At 37.5% G+C, this 21,121-nt stretch overlaps 1 protein-coding gene across 9 annotated transcripts in view; it reads left to right on the top strand.

The window, feature by feature from the left end:
• The first annotated feature begins 240 nt into the window (after positions 1–240).
• The window catches only part of IRAK4 (interleukin 1 receptor associated kinase 4), a 27,630-nt gene continuing 6,749 nt past the window's right edge, over positions 241–21,121 (top strand). The window contains exons 1-10 of one of the 9 annotated variants that reach the window (XM_077870385.1): positions 247–414; positions 1,106–1,431; positions 7,138–7,292; positions 8,680–8,849; positions 11,339–11,484; positions 12,339–12,521; positions 13,013–13,173; positions 14,809–14,873; positions 17,785–17,899; positions 18,321–18,430. In XM_077870385.1, the coding sequence (XP_077726511.1) occupies positions 8,689–8,849; positions 11,339–11,484; positions 12,339–12,521; positions 13,013–13,173; positions 14,809–14,873; positions 17,785–17,899; positions 18,321–18,430 (941 nt within the window). In that variant the 5' untranslated portion in view covers positions 247–414; positions 1,106–1,431; positions 7,138–7,292; positions 8,680–8,688. Of the gene's footprint in view, positions 522–854; positions 961–1,105; positions 1,432–7,137; positions 7,293–8,679; positions 8,850–11,338; positions 11,485–12,338; positions 12,522–13,012; positions 13,174–14,808; positions 14,874–17,784; positions 17,900–18,320; positions 18,431–21,121 lie in introns of those variants that run through there. The other 8 variants (XM_077870386.1, XM_077870384.1, XM_077870388.1 and 5 more) reach the window with 8 other exon arrangements.

Here is a 21,121-nt window from a genome sequence, read left to right as displayed (position 1 = left end):
GGTGGTGTTGTGTGGGCGGGGCGCCGTGGTGTGGGCGGGGCCTGGGGCGGGGATTTTGTGATGTGGGCGTGGCCCGGCGACGGGGTGGCGTTGTGTGGGCGGGGCCCGGTGACTGGGCGACGCTGTGTGGGCGGGGCCTGGGCGGGAGTTTTGTGATGTGGGCGAGGCCCGGCGAAGGGGCGGGGCGTCGTGGTGTGGGCGGGGCCAGGTGTCTGGGTCATGCTGTGTGGGCGGGGCCCGGGCGGGAGTTTTGTCGTGTGGGCGGGGCGTGGGCGGGGCCTAACAGGTCGGCCCCGCCCCACCCCGGTGCCTTTCGGAGCCCCCGGGTCCCTCCGCCAGCCGGCTCAGCGGGGCGGTGCCTCGGTGCCTCGGTGCCTCGGTGCCCCGGTGCTCCGGCTTCCCGCTCCTGGCCAGGTAAGGAATTCCCGCCGCCGGCCGAGGTCTGCGCTCCGGCCTCCATGCCTGGGCCGCAGGGTTGTGGAAGGACGGTTTCGGAAGGAGCATCGCCTTCAGTCTTCAAAGTGAGAAAAGTCAGAGAGAGGAAGTAGGTGGCGCGGGCACAGGCTGCTCCAGGGTGGAGACTTGGGTGGGTTCCCGAGGATCGGACAGTTAATCGGGCCCGAGGAGGACGCTGGGGCGCGAAAAGGCGTCCGCAGGCCCTTGCGTGGCTCGGTCCGACCTCGCGTCGGGTTTGTCGATTCCCAGGCCCTGCGTGGCGGGAACCAGTTTGCGAAACGCAGCTGTTTTCCTGAGAACCAGGAAGTGAAGGGCAGCTCCGGGCAAAGATGCTCGTCGGGTGGAAAGCCTCCCGAGCCTCCGCAAGATTCTAGTTCGCTTGTCCCCCTGGCTTCCAGGCTCCCGGGACATTAGGAAGTGGAGAGCGGTGTAAGGATCCCAGAAGTACATTGTCAGATGGGAAGAGCAGACCTGAGAGCCTGGAGCGAGAGAGAAAACAGGGGGGTAAGGAAGCAGACCCCGAGAAAGCGAGGAAACATTCTAGCTCTTTAGCATGGGAACCTAGAGCTCCAATACTGCCTGAAGAAACCTATCTGCCCCAGGAGCCCTAAGAGTAGAGAACATTAAAGTCTGCCTTCTCCCTTTCTAGGGGTAATCCCTGAAGGAATTCGTCAGAAAGATCCTATTTCTTTAATTCTCTCATGCTGAACACCCACTTGAAGCTTGCTTTCTACCTCTCCGATCCAAGCGCCTGATCTTGCGGGCCAAACTTGCTCCCTCCGCAGTCTTCTCCATCTAAGTAAATGTCAAGAAATGTTCAGGCTGAAAACCTTGGTGCAGCCTCCTCACGCTTCATATCAGCGCACAGGATTCTATTTGCTCGACTTGAGAAAATATCCAGCCTCCTGGGACTCTGCACCGTCTCTGCTGCCACTCTGGTCCAAGCCTCCAGCATCTCCCACCTGGATTGTCGGTGTAGGCCGCTAACCGGTCTCTTCCTGCTTCTCTGCTCTTGCTCTAGCACCCTTTCCTCTCAGCAGCAGCCCCAGGGGCCTCTCAAGACCTCAATACAGAGCATATCTCTCCTGCTCTCAACGCCTCCACTGTCTTCTCACTCAGAGGATGAAACAAAATCAATACAAAAGCTGTAAAGCTTTTGAGACCTGGTGCCTGACCACTCGTTCAATCTGCTGCTTTCCTGCTCCTTCCTCTCCATACTTACTGTCTCCCTGCTGTTCTCAGTGGGCCCACTTCAGACCTTTATATTTGTAGTATTCCTTTTGCCCCATAACTTTTCCCACTGATATCCCAGAGTGTGACATTCCCATTTCTCCAGACCTTTAATCACAGGGCACTTTCCTATTTTTTTATAAAGATTCTATTTATTTATTCATGAGAGACACAGAGAGAGAGAGAGGCAGAGACACAGGCAGAGGGAGAAGCAGGCTTCATGCAGGGAGCCGGACATGGGACTCGATCCCAGGTCTCCACAATCAGGCCCTGGGCAGAAGGCAGTGCTAAACCACTGAGCCACCAGGGCTGCCCCTGGCACTTTCTTATTGAGAACTGCTCTGACTATCCTGTTTAAAACTGAAATCCCTTCTCTATTTTTGTCCACTCCATTGGCACCATCTAGCCTAGTATAGAGTTTATTTGCTTATTGCCGGTCTTCCTCTATTAGAATATAAGTCCCATGAATTCAGTTCTTTTTCTTTAAGGATTTTATTTATTCATGAAACACACACAGAGAGAGGCAGAGACACAGGCAGAGGGAGAAGCAGGCTCCCTGCGGGGAGCCAGATGTGGGACTTGATCCCAGGAGTCCAGGATCGTGATCTGAACCAAAGTCAGATGCTCAACCACTGAGCCACCCAGGCTTCCCAAGTTCAGTTATTTTTTTCTTATTTTCCTAATGCTTCATCTCCAGGAACTTGGATCAATATCCAGCACAAAGTAGACACTCAGTAAATACTTTGATTTATTTCAATATTCAATATTTCAGAAGATTGAAAAACAATGTATGTTTTTAATACATCCAAACATTATATATATATATTTAATATATCCAAAGCATTTTAAATTACTTAACCATTGAATTAAATCCATGCTTGAGAATTATGTGTTCTGTGTATTGCATGGCATACCAGCACATACCCCGCTTTCGAAGGCCAGCCCTGTAAAATTTAGTAGGTCCAGAAGGTGTCACCAGCTTTTGCTCATAATGCTAGTGTTGAGTTGTCCAATAATAAAGACTAATGGTTATCCAGCATATTTTGCCTAAGAAAGCATGAGAGTGAATGATGTATTTTAGGATGGTTATAAATATATTAAAAATACTATGCTTAATAAAATAGGACTATCATTACCTGAAAAACTTATATTCTCCAACCTCTAATTTCTACTTTGTCAGTAGCCCCTCACCACTATTCTAAAAACTGAGCTTATATACAAGTCTGCAGATTCCTTTTCTTTAAAAAAAAAAGTGATACAAGAATAACTTCAGCCATAAAATAATTATTGCAACATTTTTAAAAAAATCACCTAATTATTGATAGGCCCTTTGCATGTGTTAGTTTAAAATCTTATAGCAAGCCTTAGCTATTACCATCTCTGCTTTTCAGATAAAGAAACCAAGATCCAAAGAAATTGAATTATTAAGTCTGATCACAATTGATTTGTGGGAGAGCTACGTTAGAACTCAGGCCCATGCAGCTTCCATCTTCTTCCTCACCTCTATACTCTCTCCCTCTGATCAGACTGCTTATGAGGCACAGTCTTAAAACTTCATTCATTCACGTGACAAAAATTTTTGTTTTCCTATCTGGGGCATAGTACTTTATCTATTGGAGAACCTCCATATAAATGAGAAGTATTGGTTTCCACAAGTAAACATTGGTTTTAGTATATTTCTCGATTATTATCCTGCCTTTTGTTCTTGTCCAAGTTGCCTTGTTTAAAAATATGAATGGGGGGCAGCCTGGGTGGCTCAGGGTTTAGCGCCACCTTCAGCCCAGGGCATGATCCTGGAGACCCAGGACCGAGTTCCGCATCAGGCTCCCTGCATGTGGCCTGCTTCTCCCTCCTCCTGTGTCTCTGCCTCTCTCTCTCTCTGTGTGTGTCTCTCATGAATGAATAAATAAAATCTTAAAAAAAATTAAAATAAAAATTAAAAAATTAAAATAAAAACATGAATAGTTTTTCTGTGCCATGAGAAAAGTCATGAAGATATTTATTTATTTATTTGTAAGCACTATATCTTTTTCTACTTCTATTAATCCTGGGCACACTAAACTCTTGAACACTTTGAAATAATTGATACTTTTTAATTTCTTCTGCACAGTAACTTTTTATTGTTGAAAATGTAGAAAAGCAAGTAGAACTAAAACCACCATAAAAATCACCATCAAAAAAAAAAATCACCATCAAGGGGGATCCCTGGGTGGCTCAGCGGTTTGGTGCCTGCCTTTGGCCCAGGGCGTGATCCTGGAGACCTGGGATCGAGTCCCACGTCGGGCTCCCAGCATGGAGCCTGCTTCTCCCAGTGACTATGTCTCTGCTTCTCTCTCTCTCTCTCTGTGTCTCTCATGAATAAATAAATAAAATCTTAAAAAAAAAAATCACCATCAAGAGATAATCACCTTTAATTTTTTAGTATATGTTCTTCCAAATGTGTGCTTAAAATAAAATTTTCAATTCTGAGTTTACAGGCATATATATATATATGTATATATATATATATATATATATAGAGAGAGAGAGAGAGAGAGAGAGAGAGAGGGATAGAGAGGAGTTATCAGAAGGCTTTCTTTTTTTGGTATCCCTACACATCAACTTTGTTAGAAATCTAGGTGTAAGAGAGCTACAGAATGTATCCCTAGTCCTAAGATAGACTTTTTATTCGCAATTTCCTGTATTTTAGCTCAAGACTGTAGGATTGCCAAGTGGTCTTAACCTTTACTAGTTTTGACAATCACATTGTACTTCTTACAATGGAGGGAAATCTGAGTAAAGGAAAATAATGTGAATGGAGCAGCTGCAAAATCTATAGGCAGAAATAATTTCTTGATTTAAAAAAACCAGTCTTTCTCTCACTCAACACAAATATGTGAGTAGCTTCTAAAGCCTGATTGGGTTGGATCTCTGGTTAGGAGAGCACACCATCTAGAGGAGAAGGCAGACACATAAACAATAAAATATGATAATTGTTATATTAGAATAATGACTGGTGACAGTTTGGAGCAAAAGATATGACTATCAGGGAACACCAATAGTGCCTTTTGCATTGAGCTTAAAGAAATCACAGGCATTTGCCAAGTGGCCCTCAAGGTAATTAGGCAATTCTTTTACCTCGCCCTAGATGACCTCACCTCCTGTTTCACCAAGAAAATAACATTGTGTGGGAATTCTCCCTCTCATTTAAAATATGTCTCTATCCAAACCCCTCTTTCTAGATTTGGAGGAAAAAATTTCCTCTGTTCAAGGCTGACATCTTCACCTATCCTCCCTTCACTATCCCTTTTGTATTTTCAACCAAGCTTAACCCTTAAAACAAATCTTAAACCAGGAGTTTTCAGGGTGCGGTTGAGGTCCCCAAGTCTCGTTCAAGAAGTTCATAGCATCAAAATCACTGATGGGTAAAAGATTCATTCAGAATACAATGGATTTTAATGAAACAGTTCATTGATACGATTTCAGATTCCACATTGCAGCTGTTAGGAAATTATTTTTTATCAAGTTTCACTATAGTGTGAAAGAGAAATACCTACTACTTTGTGACAAGGCTATTAAAATTCTGTTTTCAACTCTATGTGTGAAGCTGGATTTTCTTCATATATATCAACCAAATCAATATGTTGCAGGAGAGTAAATGCAAAAGCAGATATGAGAATCCAGCTATCTTCTATTAAGTTGAATATTACAGAGATTAATAAAACCGTGAAATAATGTCATTCTTCATTTATTTTGGAAAAAGTAGTTATTTTATCAAAATATATTATGTATACTATCATGTAGTACATTTGTTATTATTAATGAGTTAATGAATAGTTTTTAAAATTTTTCAGTGTCAATTTCAGATAAGGTAAATATTGGTAAATATAATCAAAATAAACAAAAGCTCTTTGGAGTCCACAGAAATTTTTAACAGTGTAAAGGGTACCGAGACCAAATTTGAGAACTGATGCCTTCCTTCTCTCTCCCTCCCTTTATCTCTCTCTCTTTCTCTCTCCTTCTCTCCAAAGCCAGATTCCTTGGAAAATGCATTGTTCCCATTTACTCACTGCTCCATTAAAACTCTTCTTAAGCCACCCAGTTTCCAAATCTAACCTATCCATCAGTATTTATTAGATCTCTGGGTCTTTTATACTAACCTATCCTCCATTCTAGAATTCTCTGATATGCTAATTGTCCTAGTTGTCTTCTTACCTCCATGGCGTATCAATAGTTTTAAAGATTCTTCTTTCTCTCCATTTCTTCACAATCCATATGTTCCTAATAGGCAACCTCATGATTCACTTACGAATATGTGAGAATGCTCATATAGTGAGTATTCTTTACCTAAACCTTTCTCCTAAGCTTCAGACCATATATCTCGACTCCCCTACATGGTACCAGAGTAGATATTTAACATTTAATGTGATTATGAACACTTCATTTCCTCTAATATCTAACTGCTCAAGCCAAAAAGCCAGGAATCAATTTCCTCATTTTCCTCACTCTCCTTTCCTTTAATATCCGATTTTTCATTAAACAATATTGATTTGGCCTCCTAAATCTTTGAATCTTTTTTTTCTAAATTCCTCAACTTTTTTCAGGCTTTCATTTCTTCTCACTTAGATTATCCCTAAGTTTTCAAGCTGGTCTCTTTGTCTCGATATACATCTCAAGTTTTTTATCCAGAGGAATCCACTTAACCAAATAATATCATATAGCACCTTTCTGTAAAATCCTGTAATGGGAATGCTTAGGTGGCTCAGTCTATTAAGCATCTGACTCTTGATTTCAGCTCAGGTTATGATCTCACAATTGTGAGATTGAGCCCCACATCAGGTTCCAAGCTCAGTGTAGAGTCGGCTTGAAGTCTCTCCCTCACCCCTTCCCCTTGCTCAAGGGCTCATGCTCTCCCTGTCTCTCAAATAAATAAAACTTTAAAATCTTGAAATTAAAAAAAAAAAATCTTGAAATAGCTTCCCTGTAACTTTTCTATAAAACTTAAACTTCTTGTCTCAGTATATGAGGCACATGATGATTTGTCCCTGCCTACTTTTCCATTTCATCTCTTACTACTTAAGAACATGCTTCCTATGCTCCAGCCATAGCAAACTCCTTGCCTGAGTCTAATTCATGTTCTCCCTGTTATTCCTGCTGCCTGGAATTTCCTTTTAGGTTTCTCCTCATTCCTTTTCACTCATCCTTCCAATCTTCTTCCCCACCCAACTCTGTCTTGATATATTTCCTTCAGACTGCCTTGGCTCCATGCTCCTCTGGGCCTCCACACTCTGCACACACCTCTTGTAACATTTATCACTCACTATAATTGTTTGTATCCCCTGCTGGACTGAGAAGCTTGAAAATAAAGATTTTTTTTTCTCCTTTCTGTAGCTCCCATAACTTAGTACAAAGCCTGACATACAAGGTTTTTGAATATTTGAATAAATGAGAGGAAATGTTTTATCTTTATAGAAAAGAGAGTGACTTGAACAATGCATTGAATTACACAAGCCTGCTTGTGGACATATGGTATGAATTTTGGAGTCAGATAGGAATTCAAGTCCAACTCTCTCATTTACTACCTTTGTGAAGTAAAGAGATTGAAATTGCCTTCATTACTATAAGGAGTAAGTGAAATATATGAATCACCTAGCATGGTACTCAACAGCAAATTCATCCATTCATAAATCTTATCAGCAGTACATACAACTTGCTAGTGAGTAGTTATCTATTAGTAGTGAAATGAACTCATGGAGCTCATAGTCTAATGGAGGAGGCAGATAGTAAACAAGCAAATAAATACATGATTACAATTACATTGTGCAGTGATGAAAGATAATTAGGTTGAGGGCAGATAGACCTACTTAGATGTGGTGGTTGAAGAAGGCCAAAGAGAAGAGAATACAAATATGGAGGCCTAGAATATAGGGAGACATTTTGGTTTTTGCTCTTTTATAGCTTCTGAATTTTGTGTCACATAAATCTATTCTTTACTCAAAAAATTAATTATATCAGATTTTAAAGATAAAAATATAGAGGGAAGGAGAATAAGTGACAGAAGAATATCTGAATCTCTTTGTCTTGATTAACTGGGAGGAAAGGTTGCCACTTGCTGAGAAGGAAAGGCATGGAGGTCAAATAAAACCACATGGAGAGAGATAAAGGCATGAAAAAGCCACTAAGGATAATGAGCAAAGACAAGTAACACTTCACAGCAGCGTTGATGGCCCCGTGGAAAGAGGCCCCATAAATTTGTGTTCAGACCAGTCTACTTAGTCAGTTATCTAATTTTCTATAGCTATATTCAGCAGTGCTGGTATACAAGTAAAATTATGAAATGTATTCATAACCATGGCTCTCCAGGGTGGTAGGCAAAAGAAAGAAGGGACTGAGGAAATAAAGGTTTTCTCTAGAGTGTAAAGTGGTGAACCATAGGGTTTGGCTTAGTAGGGAATGAATTATGATCAGACTGGTCTATTGGACTCAAATGATGTGGAGCATATTATAGGAAAAGTTGATTATTCACCATATATTTTAATACCACTCAAATTATTTTAGGACTTTTTTTTTTTTTTTTTTTTTTTTACTTCTACCAAAGAGTGTTGGTAAGTGTTCAATAGTAAATAAATACTGGTTGGGAAAAATATTTTAAGTTGAAAAATAAATTTTTTATGAATAGAGTTGATTCTTGAGTTTTCAGGAATTTTTCTGCAAAAGTAAGTTTTTCACTTCTTTGTGTAAATTACATTTAAGAAATATCAGGAAAAAAATTCCTCAATTTGTTATTGATAATTACAGGTAGAGAAAGAAACTAAGACCAGAGGACAACTAGACAAATGAACCACAATTTTAATTTCTCCTTAGAATATCAATTAGTTGACTTTGGAGTATTCCTTTATTATGGTGTAATCAGTTGTAACATTTCATATATTGTAATAAAATGTGATTTATAAGCTTACAGATGTCATTGCTAAAACTACTGTAAAATTTTAATGAGAATTTTCCGTATTTTAGGAATAGAAGATGAATAAACCCATAACATCTTCAACATATGTGCGCTGCCTCAATCTTGGACTAATTAGGAAGTTGTCAGATTTTATTGATCCTCAAGAAGGATGGAAGAAGTTAGCGGTAGCTATTAAAAAACCATCTGGTGATGATAGATACAATCAGTTTCACATAAGGTAACATATAAAATTCTTTTCCTTTTTAAATTCTTACATCCTACTCTAGAATGATTAATAGATATAAATACAACCTAATGTTGCAATTCAGAAAGTAAAACTCTTTCCAGGGGAGATAATCTTAATAAGTAACCTCTTTTTTTTTTTTTTCCTGTTTTTGCAGCTTTTGCTTCATTCTCCATTATGTCAGTGAGGGTAGTATTATGATCTTGCAAATAAATTTTTAGGTGAGAAGATTCCCACTTTTACTCTAGTTTTCTATTTAGCAAGCTGAGAAAGTTCCCTCTGCCTCACATTTGTCATGTCCAGATTGAACACACGGGCATCTTAAGAATCTCTAATAAAATTCTAAGTGTGTGAATCTCTACTTACCGTAACAGTGTACTTTGGAAATTCTTCAAACTGATATTTTAAAGTTGATTGTAAATGTATACATCTATGAACAGAATTCTTAGTTCTTAGCCAGAATTTTCCAACACTATCTTCAGATAATTTCATTCTTTGTCTCTATTTATGTCTGCTTGATTTAGTACAAAATATGAGGGCAGATTTTTGTCTTGTCAGTTATTTTGGCCCAAAGTTCAGCCCAAAATCTGTCTTTGGAAGCAAGAGTAAAAGACATTAATTTGTGATTTTCAGCCTTAACTTGATAAAGATCCCAAAGCCTTAACCCCATCTTAGTTCTTCCAGGAAACATTTCCTCATTTGAAGGATAAACATCTTAAATTACTTGAAAGAAGTTTAAGTTTAAGCATTGAGAAGCAACTTTCAAAAATAGTTTATTGATATTAGCATTAAAAACTTTTGGGGCAGCCTGGGTGGCTCAGCGGTTTAGCGCCGCCTTCAGCCCAGGGCTGGATCCTGGAGCCCCGAGATTGAGTCCCACCTCAGGCTCCCTGCATGTAGCCCACTTCTCTCTCTGCCTCTCTCTCTTTCTCTCTTTCTCTCTCTGTGTCTCTCATGAATAAATAAATAAAATCTTTAAAAAAATAAAAAAATAAAAACTTTGGGAGGATGGTTGAGGCAGTGGTGGTAGGGAGAAAAAACTCTTTTCTACAGAATAATGGCAGCTAACAATTATTGAAAGAGTGATAGTTACCAGTTTATAACCACTGATGAGTAACTGATGCATGCAAGACTCAATCAGTGAAACAAACCACAAGACAAAAAGTTGTCGATGAACAAGTTATACTCAACATTTCAAAATACTATCCACAGGTTACTCATGAATTATGAAGGGTAAAGGTACTTTTATAAAGGAAAAATCTGAAGTTCACCTCCTTAACCAAGTAATAAACTTTAGGTCACCAGTAATGGTACAAGCTGCTTTATGTGGCTCTTAATGTCACCTATATAGCATTCTTACCAAACATTTTTATTTTTAAGATTTTTAAAGAGAGAGGGAGAAAGAGACATACACATGGCACCAGAGGGCAGAGGGCCAGAGGGAGAAGCACACTCCCTGCTGAGCAGGGAGCCCAATGCAGGACTCAATCCCCGACCCTGGGATCATGACCTGAGCCAAAGACAGATGCTTAATGGACTGAGCGATACAGACGCCCTTGCCAAATATTTTTAACCTGAATTTTATCATAAGAAAGTAGCCAGACAAATCTAGACTGTGAGACATTCTACAGGGCATTTGGCTTACATTCTAAAGTGTGTGCCGACATGCACACATGTACACAAGGAGAGAGAGAGGACAAGAACGCAAGCATGGCAAAGTGTTATCAACTGGTCAGTTGGTGTATCTAGATGAAGAGTAAACAGTTGTTCGTGGTATTATTCTTACAACTTTTCTGTAAATTTGAAATTTTTCAACATAAATAATTTGGAGGCAAACCAGAAAAAAAATGTTAAATTTTTAAATGTTACTTTTCAAACTAAGTTTTTAAAGAAATGAGAATGAAAAGTGTATGTTTTTCCTTTAATTTAATTGAAATATAAGATCAAAGGAATAATTCTCCAGGTTCATGTACAATATTCTATTTCATTAAGCAGAATGATTTATTAAAAATCATATGGCTAGCAGAGTTATTAAGTCAGGTAGGAAAGTAATATAGCTTAGTAGGTTGAGAGCACACCCTTATGTCAAGTAAGATCTGAATTTGGATCTCAATTTTGATAGAATGTTTTGGCTGTATGGCTATGGGCTGGTTACTTTACCTCTCCACACCTGGTTTTCTCATTAGTAAATTAGCGTTATATTCACAGTATCTTTGAGAATTAAATGAGTTCATGTGGGTGCATTCTGTGGCCCAGTGAGCAGATACTCAGTAAGTACTCGATATATGTTAACTCAGAGTATCATCACCCTCAGCATCTTTTTCCCTTCTGTCTTCCCAGTTCTCTGTAATTCTTGCTGGGTCTCCGGCCGCCCCTTCCCTTTCATACTCTAGGAGGTGCTGTGGGCAAGACGGGGAATAATTCCTATTTTCATGTAAAGTCTATTACATACTAATTTTGGTTTCTTGTTATTTGCTTTTAAGGAGATTTGAAGCATTACTTCAAACTGGAAAAAGTCCCACCTGTGAATTACTGTTTGACTGGGGCACCACAAATTGCACAGTTGGTGACCTTGTGGATCTTTTGATTCAAAATGAGTTTTTTGCCCCAGCGAGTCTTTTGCTACCAGGTAAAGTGAGTGTGAGTAGGGCATCGACAATTAGGATGGAAAGGCAAATGGCAGAAATAGGAACATGTCTCCTTACTCTTACTTTTTTCTTCTGGTAGATGAGCCTTATATTTAGAGATTGCTTTTCTTTCTTTCCACCCTCCCTAACTCATATAAGCACCCTAGCCATAAGGCACTGCAGACTTTTGCTGCTAAGGAAATAGAAGCTTTGTGATCAAATCTGAGCCCACCATTCAAGTCAGGAAGTTTTGTGCCAATAGGAAGTTTAGAAGGACAGCAATTAGATTTTGGGGTTAGGTTTTTTTGTTTGCTTGCTTTGTTTTGTTTGTTTTGGTTCTTTGAGTTCTTGCCTTTTTTTCACCCTCAACTTCCACCATGTTGGATCTGTGATCATGATTTCCTTACATTATGTGCTGGCAGGTCACTGTCTAGATACCTTCCTCATAACCTTGTTTTTTCCCTTTGATGCCACTTACACCAGTGGTTCTCACTATTGAGTGTGCTTCAGAATTGCCTGGGGTACTTGTTACACAGGTAGATTCTTGGCTCTGTTTCAGACCTCATTATCTGAATTCTTGATTTGGATTATGGCCCCTGTTTTTAAACAAACACTTCAGTGCTTCTGATGTAGGTGGCTCATGGACTTTTTGAAAACACTACCTTACCCTGTCTACTCATCTTTATCCAAAACTTAAAACAAATTCTTCCTAGGTAGCTTCTTGTGTGTGCTATGAGAAAATGGGGTTCACATGTGGAAACTGGAATGCTGTCAACTGAACGGAGTCCTAGTTTAACTTTTTCACAAGCATTTTTTTCTTATGGAAGGACAACTTGTATCTTACTTTGTTTGGCAGATGCTATTCCTAAAACTCCTAATACAGTACCTTCTGAAGAAGCTGTAACAGTTCAGCAGCAACAGATGCCTCTCAATGGCAAAGACAGGACATTTGTGTTACCTGTGCAGAACTTTGAACAAAACTATATGCCACCTGACTCCTCAAGTCCAGAAAATACAAGTTTAGAAGGTAGTGATACACGTAAGTAACATTGCAGTGCTTTCCGCTAGTGGGTTATCATTAAGATCATCACTGCTTTGAAATAAATCTCTCCTTCTGTTCATGCACATGGGCCATAGCTCTTTTATGGGTTTTCTTTTTTCTCTCCTGACTTATTAAACACCATCTGCAATGTATTAGTCAGCATGTTATCAGTGAGTACAGGCAATAGGACATATAAACAACCACAGAAGTATGAAAAAATGTGTAAATATTTACATAACTTGAAAAGGTCATTTTATCAAAAAATTAAGTGACCGGAGTTTTGGGTGGAGGATCACCAAACAAAATTCTTAAGATAAAGCCTAATTTTTTAATTTAAAAGATAGCTTCACTCTCTCCTATCATGCCTAATCCAAAAATGTGAATATTTGCATATTTATGAAATAATCAGGTTGAGAAAACAAAAAAGTTATTAAAACCATTATCTTTTTTATCAAAATACTTTTTTCCTTATTTTATTGATGTTATAGGTTTTCACAGTTTTTCATTTTATGAATTGAAGAATGTCACAAATAACTTTGATGAGAGACCCATTTCTCTCGGTGGCAACAAGATGGGAGAGGGAGGATTTGGAGTTGTATATAAAGGCTACGTGAACAACAAAACTGTAGCAGTGAAGAAGCTTGCAGCCGTAAGTTATATGTTTAGGAGCAAAAAGAATTAAAAGAAAAGTTGCTTCGTGTTGTACTATATAATAAGCTTTAAATTAATCTTTAGGAAATAGGGCAGCCCGGGTGGCTCAGCGGTTTAGCGCGGCCTTCAGTCCAGGACATGATCCCAGAGACCTGGGATGAGTCCCACATCGGCCTCCCTGCATGGAGCCTACTTCTCCCTCTGCCTGCATCTCTGCCTCTCTCTCTCTCTCTCTGTCTCTCATGAGTAAATAAATAAAATCTTTTAAAAAAATAAAAATAAAACAAATCTTTAGGAAATATATTATTTCAGTGCATACTTACTTTAAACATCAATCTAAGCTGGTAGTTCTTAACACTTAAAAAAAAATTGTTGAAAGCTATGAATCCTATCCCTACAAAAAGTTATAGATATACATGAATGATTATACATATAATTTTAGAAGAATCACAAAATAAAGTTGAGGAGCCCTGTTCTATCTAGTGCTTCATGCATAATCAAGATGAAAATGGGAAGATATTAAGAAAATTTTGTAAAAATAACTTTCTTATGTTACTTTTCTCATTTAAAAAAAAAGGCTTCAGGGCTCCTGGGTGGCTCAGTTGGTTAGGTGTCTGCCGTCAGCTCAGGTAATGATCCTGGAATTGAGCCTTATATAAAGCTCCCTGCTCACCGGGGAGTCTGCTTCTCCCTCTCCCTTTGCCCTTACGCCTCCTTGTACTCTCTCTCTCTCTCTCTCTCAAATAAATAAATTAAATCTTTTAATAAATAAAAGTAAACCATAAAAATAAAGCTTAAAAAAATACAATAAGAAAAAAGATTGAAAAAAGTCTTATCTAAATCTTTCATTCCCATTTCTACTAGAGTATTCACCAAGTACTCATTTTGTTATGTTATAAAGCTGTTATTGTATTCTAGGAATATTCTAGGAATATCCATATAATACATATTTATATGATAAAGATAGTCACCCATTGTCACATATGTTACAAATACTTTTTCAGGCTTTGTTTTTCTTTTTGCCTTCAAATTTGCTTTTTTGTTTTTTGTTACAGCAAATGTTTTCTTCAGAATATTTATGCAGTGAAGTCTCATATTATTTCATTTTGTTCCTGCAATAATTCAGTAAGGTTTATATGGTTATATGGTTTATGAGCTTTTTTCCACTAGCTAGCTATGCACCTTGGACAAATCATTAAATTTCTAGTTCTCAGTTATTCTATAAAATAGGGAGAATTGGGCAGCCCAGTTGGTTCAGTGGTTTGGTGCAGCCTTCAGCCCAGGGCTGATCCTGGAGACCCAGGATCGGGTCCCACGTCAGGCTCCCTGCATGGAGCCTGCTTCCCCCTCTGCCTGTGTCTCTGCCTCTCTCTCTCTCTTTCTCTCTCTCTCATGAATAAATAAAATCTTAAAAATAATAATAATAAAACATAATTTTAAAATAAAATAAATAAAATAAAATAAAATAAAATAAAATAAAATAAAATAAAATAAAATAAAATAGTAGGGAGAATTACACCTTATTATTTTAAAAAAGTTACATCAGCCAGGCAATCTCTTATACCTTGTTCTAGCTTTTGGAGCCTTGACGTTATTGTATTGGATTCTATTATATATTACTTTGTTTTTTCAGATGGTTGACATTAGTACTGAAGAACTGAAACAGCAGTTTGATCAAGAAATAAAAGTCATGGCAAAGTAAGTTAATTTGGCAATGTGGTTTAGTAGAAAAGAGCAGGTCAAGGAGTAGAGGACCTGGTTTCTCACCCATAGTGTGCTATGAACTAGTGATATTTTCAAATATGTAAAATTAAAATAAAGAGTTTAGATTAGAGGAATTCAAAGAATTTTGACTCTTATAATTCTGTGACTACATATATTCACATTCCTGGAGCTGAAACAGGAATTATTTTACATCCTAGCCAAGTTACAAAGGATTTCAGCTATCTTTCATTATTATGTTTGCTGCTTCCAAAATTCATGAGAGATAAATTATAGAGATACAAAACAAACAAACAAACAATAGAATAGTAGGCCCTTGGATATCTTAGCAACACTAACCCAGGAAAGAAGTTATATGCTAGAATGCCTAGTAATGACACGGTACATTTGACAATTGCTGGGCATCATCAAAAAGAGTAAGAGAGAAAAAAAAGAGAGAGAGAAAAAAGAAAGAGTAAGAGAAACAAATCAGGATTTTATTCTGATACTTATAGTGTGTGTATTTTATGTGTCTGGTCTCACTTAATCCTCATAACAGTTATTATAAGCTCCCTTACCTTTTTATTCAATGATATTTAGAGACATTATGTAACTTGCCTGAGGCCACATAGTAAAAATCATATCTGATTTTCATACTGAGATCTGTCTGATTCCAAAGCTTGAGCTTTTTCCTTTCTCTTTTTATTAAATTTATTTTTTCACTCCTGAAATGTAATTGATATACACTGTTATATTAGTTTCAGGTGTACAACACGAATTTGACAATTTTATCCATTACTCCGCGCTCACCACAATATGTGTACTCCCCATCTGTCACCGTACATTATTGATGTGAATCCTAATGAGATTTACCAATTTATACTCAATTACACCCATTGCTATAAATTACCAATTGTAAGTGCTTAACCTCAAGAAAGAAATAATCGACTGGAATTAATTCAGTCCTACTAAAAATAATGCATACTGATAAAAAAAAAAAAACAAAAAACAAAAAACTTCTTTCTTTCGAGATTTTGTTCCCCCCACTTTTATATCCACTCTGCAATCCTAAAAGTAATTTGTTCAAAGTAGATATTCTAGGAAATACAAGAATATATATTTAAAGTAATAAAAACCATCTCTTAAATATATCATCAGAGACAGCCATGCCTAATATTTTGATGTATCACTTCATGATGTATGTGTAGCATTTTTCCCATGTCATTAAAAATAATTTTAAAACATTTTGTTATTGTACATTAATTTTAGTATTGTATATTAATTATTTAGCATATATGATGATTATATTTTATTTAATCAGTGCCCTACTTGTTTCTAATTTTCTTTTTTTTTTTTTTTTTTTGTTTCTAATTTTCAACATTACAAATTAAAGTTCCTTTAAGTCTCATTGTACATAAATCTTTAAATGCAACCCTCCTTATTCTATTAGGTAGAGTCCTAGAAGAATTACTGGTTCAGAATGCACAAACTTCTTAAAACTTTCCAAATACATGTCCAAATGGCTTTATAAATAAATTATGGTTATTTATGCTCCTACCAGCAATGTATTACAATTTCAAATTTCACTGCTACCTCACCACCACTGAATATTATTCCTGTTTTTTTAATAAGTACCAATTTCTGGACCTTACTAGAAGAATGACCCGGGCCAATTTTAACTCTCTATTCATCAGTGTTCTTATCTATAAAATAGGGTAATAATAGTAATAATATTATTAGGATTAAGTGAAACAAAGCAGATAAATCACTTACTGAAGTGCCTTCTATATAGTACAAACTCAGGAAACGTCACCTACTCGTTTTTTAAGATGTGCCAGTTTGATGGAAAACAGAGTACTTACTGTTTTAATTTGTGCTTCTTAAAATATTTATGAGGTAGACTGATTTCAAATTAAAGTCTTATTTGAAATAATGAAATGTCAGAATTTTAGATGATTTGAATCAATAGAACCAGTAAACACTGGGACAGAATGTGTATCATGTTCTAAATATATTTCTTGACTCTCCTGTATTTGCTCATTTAATTCTCACAGCATCCATGTTATATAGTAGGGGTTATGATCCACATTTGGTGAAGTTGCTGAGGCTCAGTCAGGTTATCTCATTAACTGTTAATTTTGCCTGTAGGTCAAATATCCAGGGGGTGGCAGAGCTGGACTCTAAACTTAGGGCTTTGCCCGGTTCTCTTTCTGCTGTACCACAGATACCTAAGGTTTTGTTATAGTTCAGCTTTCTTTAGTTTTACTCCTTTTGGTAGATAAAGAAACTCAAATTAGGTTATAAATAATAAGATATTTTCAAAGATCAGATATGTATAAATTAGGTGTGATTAGAGATCAGATGTCTATAAATCAGTGCTTTCGTTATGTTAGAAAATTCTCGAAAGGGTTGTCACACCAATTTCAACAAACTTCTTGGAATCTTTTCATAAAACTATCATTGAAAATTATGCTACACAAAGGTAAATATCAGCCCAGTCCTTAACCAAACTATCACAAGTTCCAAAGTTCTAAATTATTGACCTTTTTTTAAAAATAGTAAAAGGAGGCACCTAGCTAGTTCAGTTAGAAGAATATTTGATTCTTGATCTCAGGGTTGTGAGTTCAAGCCTCCCATTGGGTGGAGAGATTACTTAAATAGGAAAAGGATTTGCTTCTAATGTTGATCAGTATTGACTAAAAGAACTGTTTGCAGAAAATTGTAAATGATTACAATAAACATATATAAACATGTTATAAATATATGTATTGTGATATAATGATATGTAGCATATCATTATTGTCTTGTTCTTTTTTTCTGTTAAAGCTCTAAATTGAATAACCTCCAACCTACAGCTGAATAAATGTATGTATCATAATAATTTTGAATGGAAAATTATTTGTCGTAGGTGTCAGCATGAGAACTTAGTAGAACTGCTTGGTTTCTCAAGTGATGGAGATGACCTCTGCTTAGTGTATGTTTATATGCCCAACGGCTCATTGCTAGACAGGCTGTCTTGCTTGGTAAGATATTTGCTCATCAGATTGTTTGGCTCTCTATTAATGTGTTGGAATACTAACATTCACTGTGATAAGATTATTTAAGCCACATTAATCTTAATATTTTTCCTACTCTTCAAAAATTAAACAATTCATAGGTAAACAACTGGGATTGCCATTCTAGTAGATGATAATCTGAAACACAAAATTGTCAGTCAAGACTAGTCTTTGAAGATGCTCTTATATTTTTTTTTCAAATAAGAAATGCTAACTCTGGATCTTACTTAGACATTATTTTTGAATAACTTTTAAGAATTGCAATCCTAAATTCTTCATGAAATAATATCATTTTCAGTAGTTGCTTAGAAAAATGTCCTGTTACATATTTTCTATAGGTTTTTTTAATCCTCTTTTTTTTTAATATGTTGGTTTCTTTCTTCATAAGGATGGTACTCCACCACTATCTTGGCACATGAGATGCAAGATTGCCCAAGGTGCAGCTAATGGCATCAGTTTTTTACATGAAAACCATCATATTCATAGAGACATTAAAAGGTAAATGCTAGGGCAGCCTGGTGGCTCAGGGGTTTAGCACTGCCTTTGGCCCAGGGTGTGATCCTGGAGACCCGGGATCGAGTCCCACAGAGGGCTCCCTGTATGGAGCCTGCTTCTCCCTCTGCCTGTGTCTCTGCCTCTGCCTCTCTCTCTCTCTCTCTTTGTGTCTCTCATTGATAAATAAATAAAATCTTTAAAAAAAAATAGGTAAATGCTACTCTTAAAAAAGCTTTTGGAAAACCATTTTTAGAGAATAACTTATTCTCACTCTTTCTATTCAGTATTCATATGCATATCTTAATTTACAGCACTTCATGAAAGCTCTTCTCAGTGATACCTATAATCTCCCTTATTCCAAACCCAGTGACCTATTTTTATTTTATTTTATTATTTTTTTAAGATTTTATTTATTTATTTATTTGACAGAGAGCAAGAGAGCACAAGCAGGGGGAGCAGCAGAGGGAGAGGGAGAAGTAGGCTCCCCACTGAGCAAATGTGGGGCTCCGTGTGGGCCTCAATCCCAGGATCCTGGTATCATGAATTGAGTGGAAGGCAGATGTTTAACTGACTAAGCAATCCAGCCACTCCCGCAGTGACCTATTTTAGTACTCATCCTACCTGATTTTTGTTTTGTTTTGTTTTTGTTTTTCTTGACCACTATTGCCTTGTCAAAATTATTTTCTGGATCATCACTATTTTCTGAATCACTTTCATTGCTCCATGGGTACATTTCAATTCTTTTTCTTCTTACATAATTAACAAATATTAGTTGAGCACCCACTATATGGTAGGCACTGTAGATAATATAGTCAAAAGTAGTACTTGTAGTCTTTGACATCAATCATAGATCACTAATAGAACTTCAGTAAGTAGTACGTAGTCTTTATATACAGTATTAATGTAAAGAAGAGTTCTCTGAGGAAGTGACATTTTAGCAAAGATCCAAAGAATGAGTAGGAAATAAGTAGGCACAATTTGAGGGTAGCTAAAGAAGGTAGAGAAGAGAGCATTCTAGACAGAAGGAACTACAGTTATAAGACCAATGTTGAGAGGGAATGTGGGAGCATACGAACTACAGAAGGTAAAATGAATGTAGTTTAACTGAATGCAGAAATTGAAGGAATGATTGACATAGATAAAATTATAGAAGTTGGCCTGGAGCTAAACCATACCTTAGTCTATTACAATCTAATAGACTAAGGTATGGACTTTAGTTTTTTGTTGTTGTTGTTTTGTTTTGTTTTTTAAAGATTTTATTTATTCACTCATGGGAGACGCAGAGACGTAGGCAGAGGGAGAAGCAGGCTCCCCACTGGGACCCTGATGCAGGATTCGATCCCAGAACCCTGAGATCAAGCCCTCAGCCAAAGGCAGATGCTCAACCACTGAACCACCCAGGTGTCCCTGGACTTTAGTTTTATCATAAATATAATCAAGTGCCGTTGAAAAATTGTAAGTCAGGATGTGACATCTTGCTTAAGTTTGGAGAAGATCACTTTGGCTCGAGTGTAGAGAACAGTTTGTCAGAGGGTAGTTAGGAGGCTATTACAGAAATCTGGGTGGTAGCATTTCTTATCAAAAGAAGTGAGAAGATTCCAAAGATTAAGAGGACTTGCTGATACTTTGGTTGCAGAGGGGTCAGGGAGAGGGACATGTCAGGAATGACTCCTGGATTTCTTGCTTCCTGAGTTGCTTTCTGGGATGATTATGGCATAATTCACTTACATAGAAAGCAGTGGAAGAGGACCAGGTTGAAGGCTGAAAATATGAATTCTCTTTTATACATGTTGTGTTTAAGATTCTTTTAAGATATAGAAGTGCAGATGTTAGTGTGATATACAGATATGGAGCTGAGAGAAGTCTGAGCTGAAGACATAAAGTTGTGTATTACTTACATATAAGTGATAATTGAAGATATATTATATGATTGTATTCACTTAAGGAGAGAGAGAGATTAGGAAAAGATCCCAAGGGGTTAGTCCTGAGGAACTTTAAGACTTAATGGCCAAGTAGAAGAGAATGATCTCAAAAAGGAATCTAAGGAAGTAGGCACAGAAAGGTCAGATGAGAACCTAGAGAGTGTGGTACCTGTGAAAACGAGGAAAAGGAGTATTTCCCAAGAGAGACTAGTCAAAAATGTCAGTTGCTTTTTAGAGGTCAGGATGAGGATTGAAAAATAACCCTGTGGAAAAAAAAAAAAAAAAAAGAAAAGAAAAATAACCCTGTGGTCAGTGCCCTGAAGGTTATCAGTATCTTTACGGAGCCCTACTTCCCCATAGTAATTGGGCAGAAGTCAGCATGTAGTTGAGGAGGTTGCGGGAGCTGGAGAACTGAGATGTGAGTGTAGACAAGTCTCTTACAACATTTAGATAATGAAGGGTGATGGCTGGAAATAATGTGTTATTCAGGAAACGTTTTTAAGATGATGAGGACTAAAGCACATTTTTATGCCTAGGGGAAGAGGGAGGTGATAAAAATAGAAGAGAGAAGTGAGATAATTTATGGAGTAGGGTTCCTGAGAACATAGGAAGGAGTCCAAGTAGAGGGGTCAGCCTTAGATAAGCAACAGGCATCCCTTACGTATCGGTGTATTTCCTCATATTCTCACCTCCTGTCTCTCCCCACAACGTGTTCTTGCTGACATTATATTGACTTACGTGGTATCTATGTATGGGTTCCTCTCAAATCTGT

This window comes from Canis aureus, chromosome 25, assembly GCF_053574225.1.
Source record: "Canis aureus isolate CA01 chromosome 25, VMU_Caureus_v.1.0, whole genome shotgun sequence".
In the NCBI taxonomy this organism is placed as follows: Eukaryota; Metazoa; Chordata; class Mammalia; order Carnivora; family Canidae; genus Canis; species Canis aureus.
This window is presented reverse-complemented; position numbering and strand designations above follow the sequence as displayed.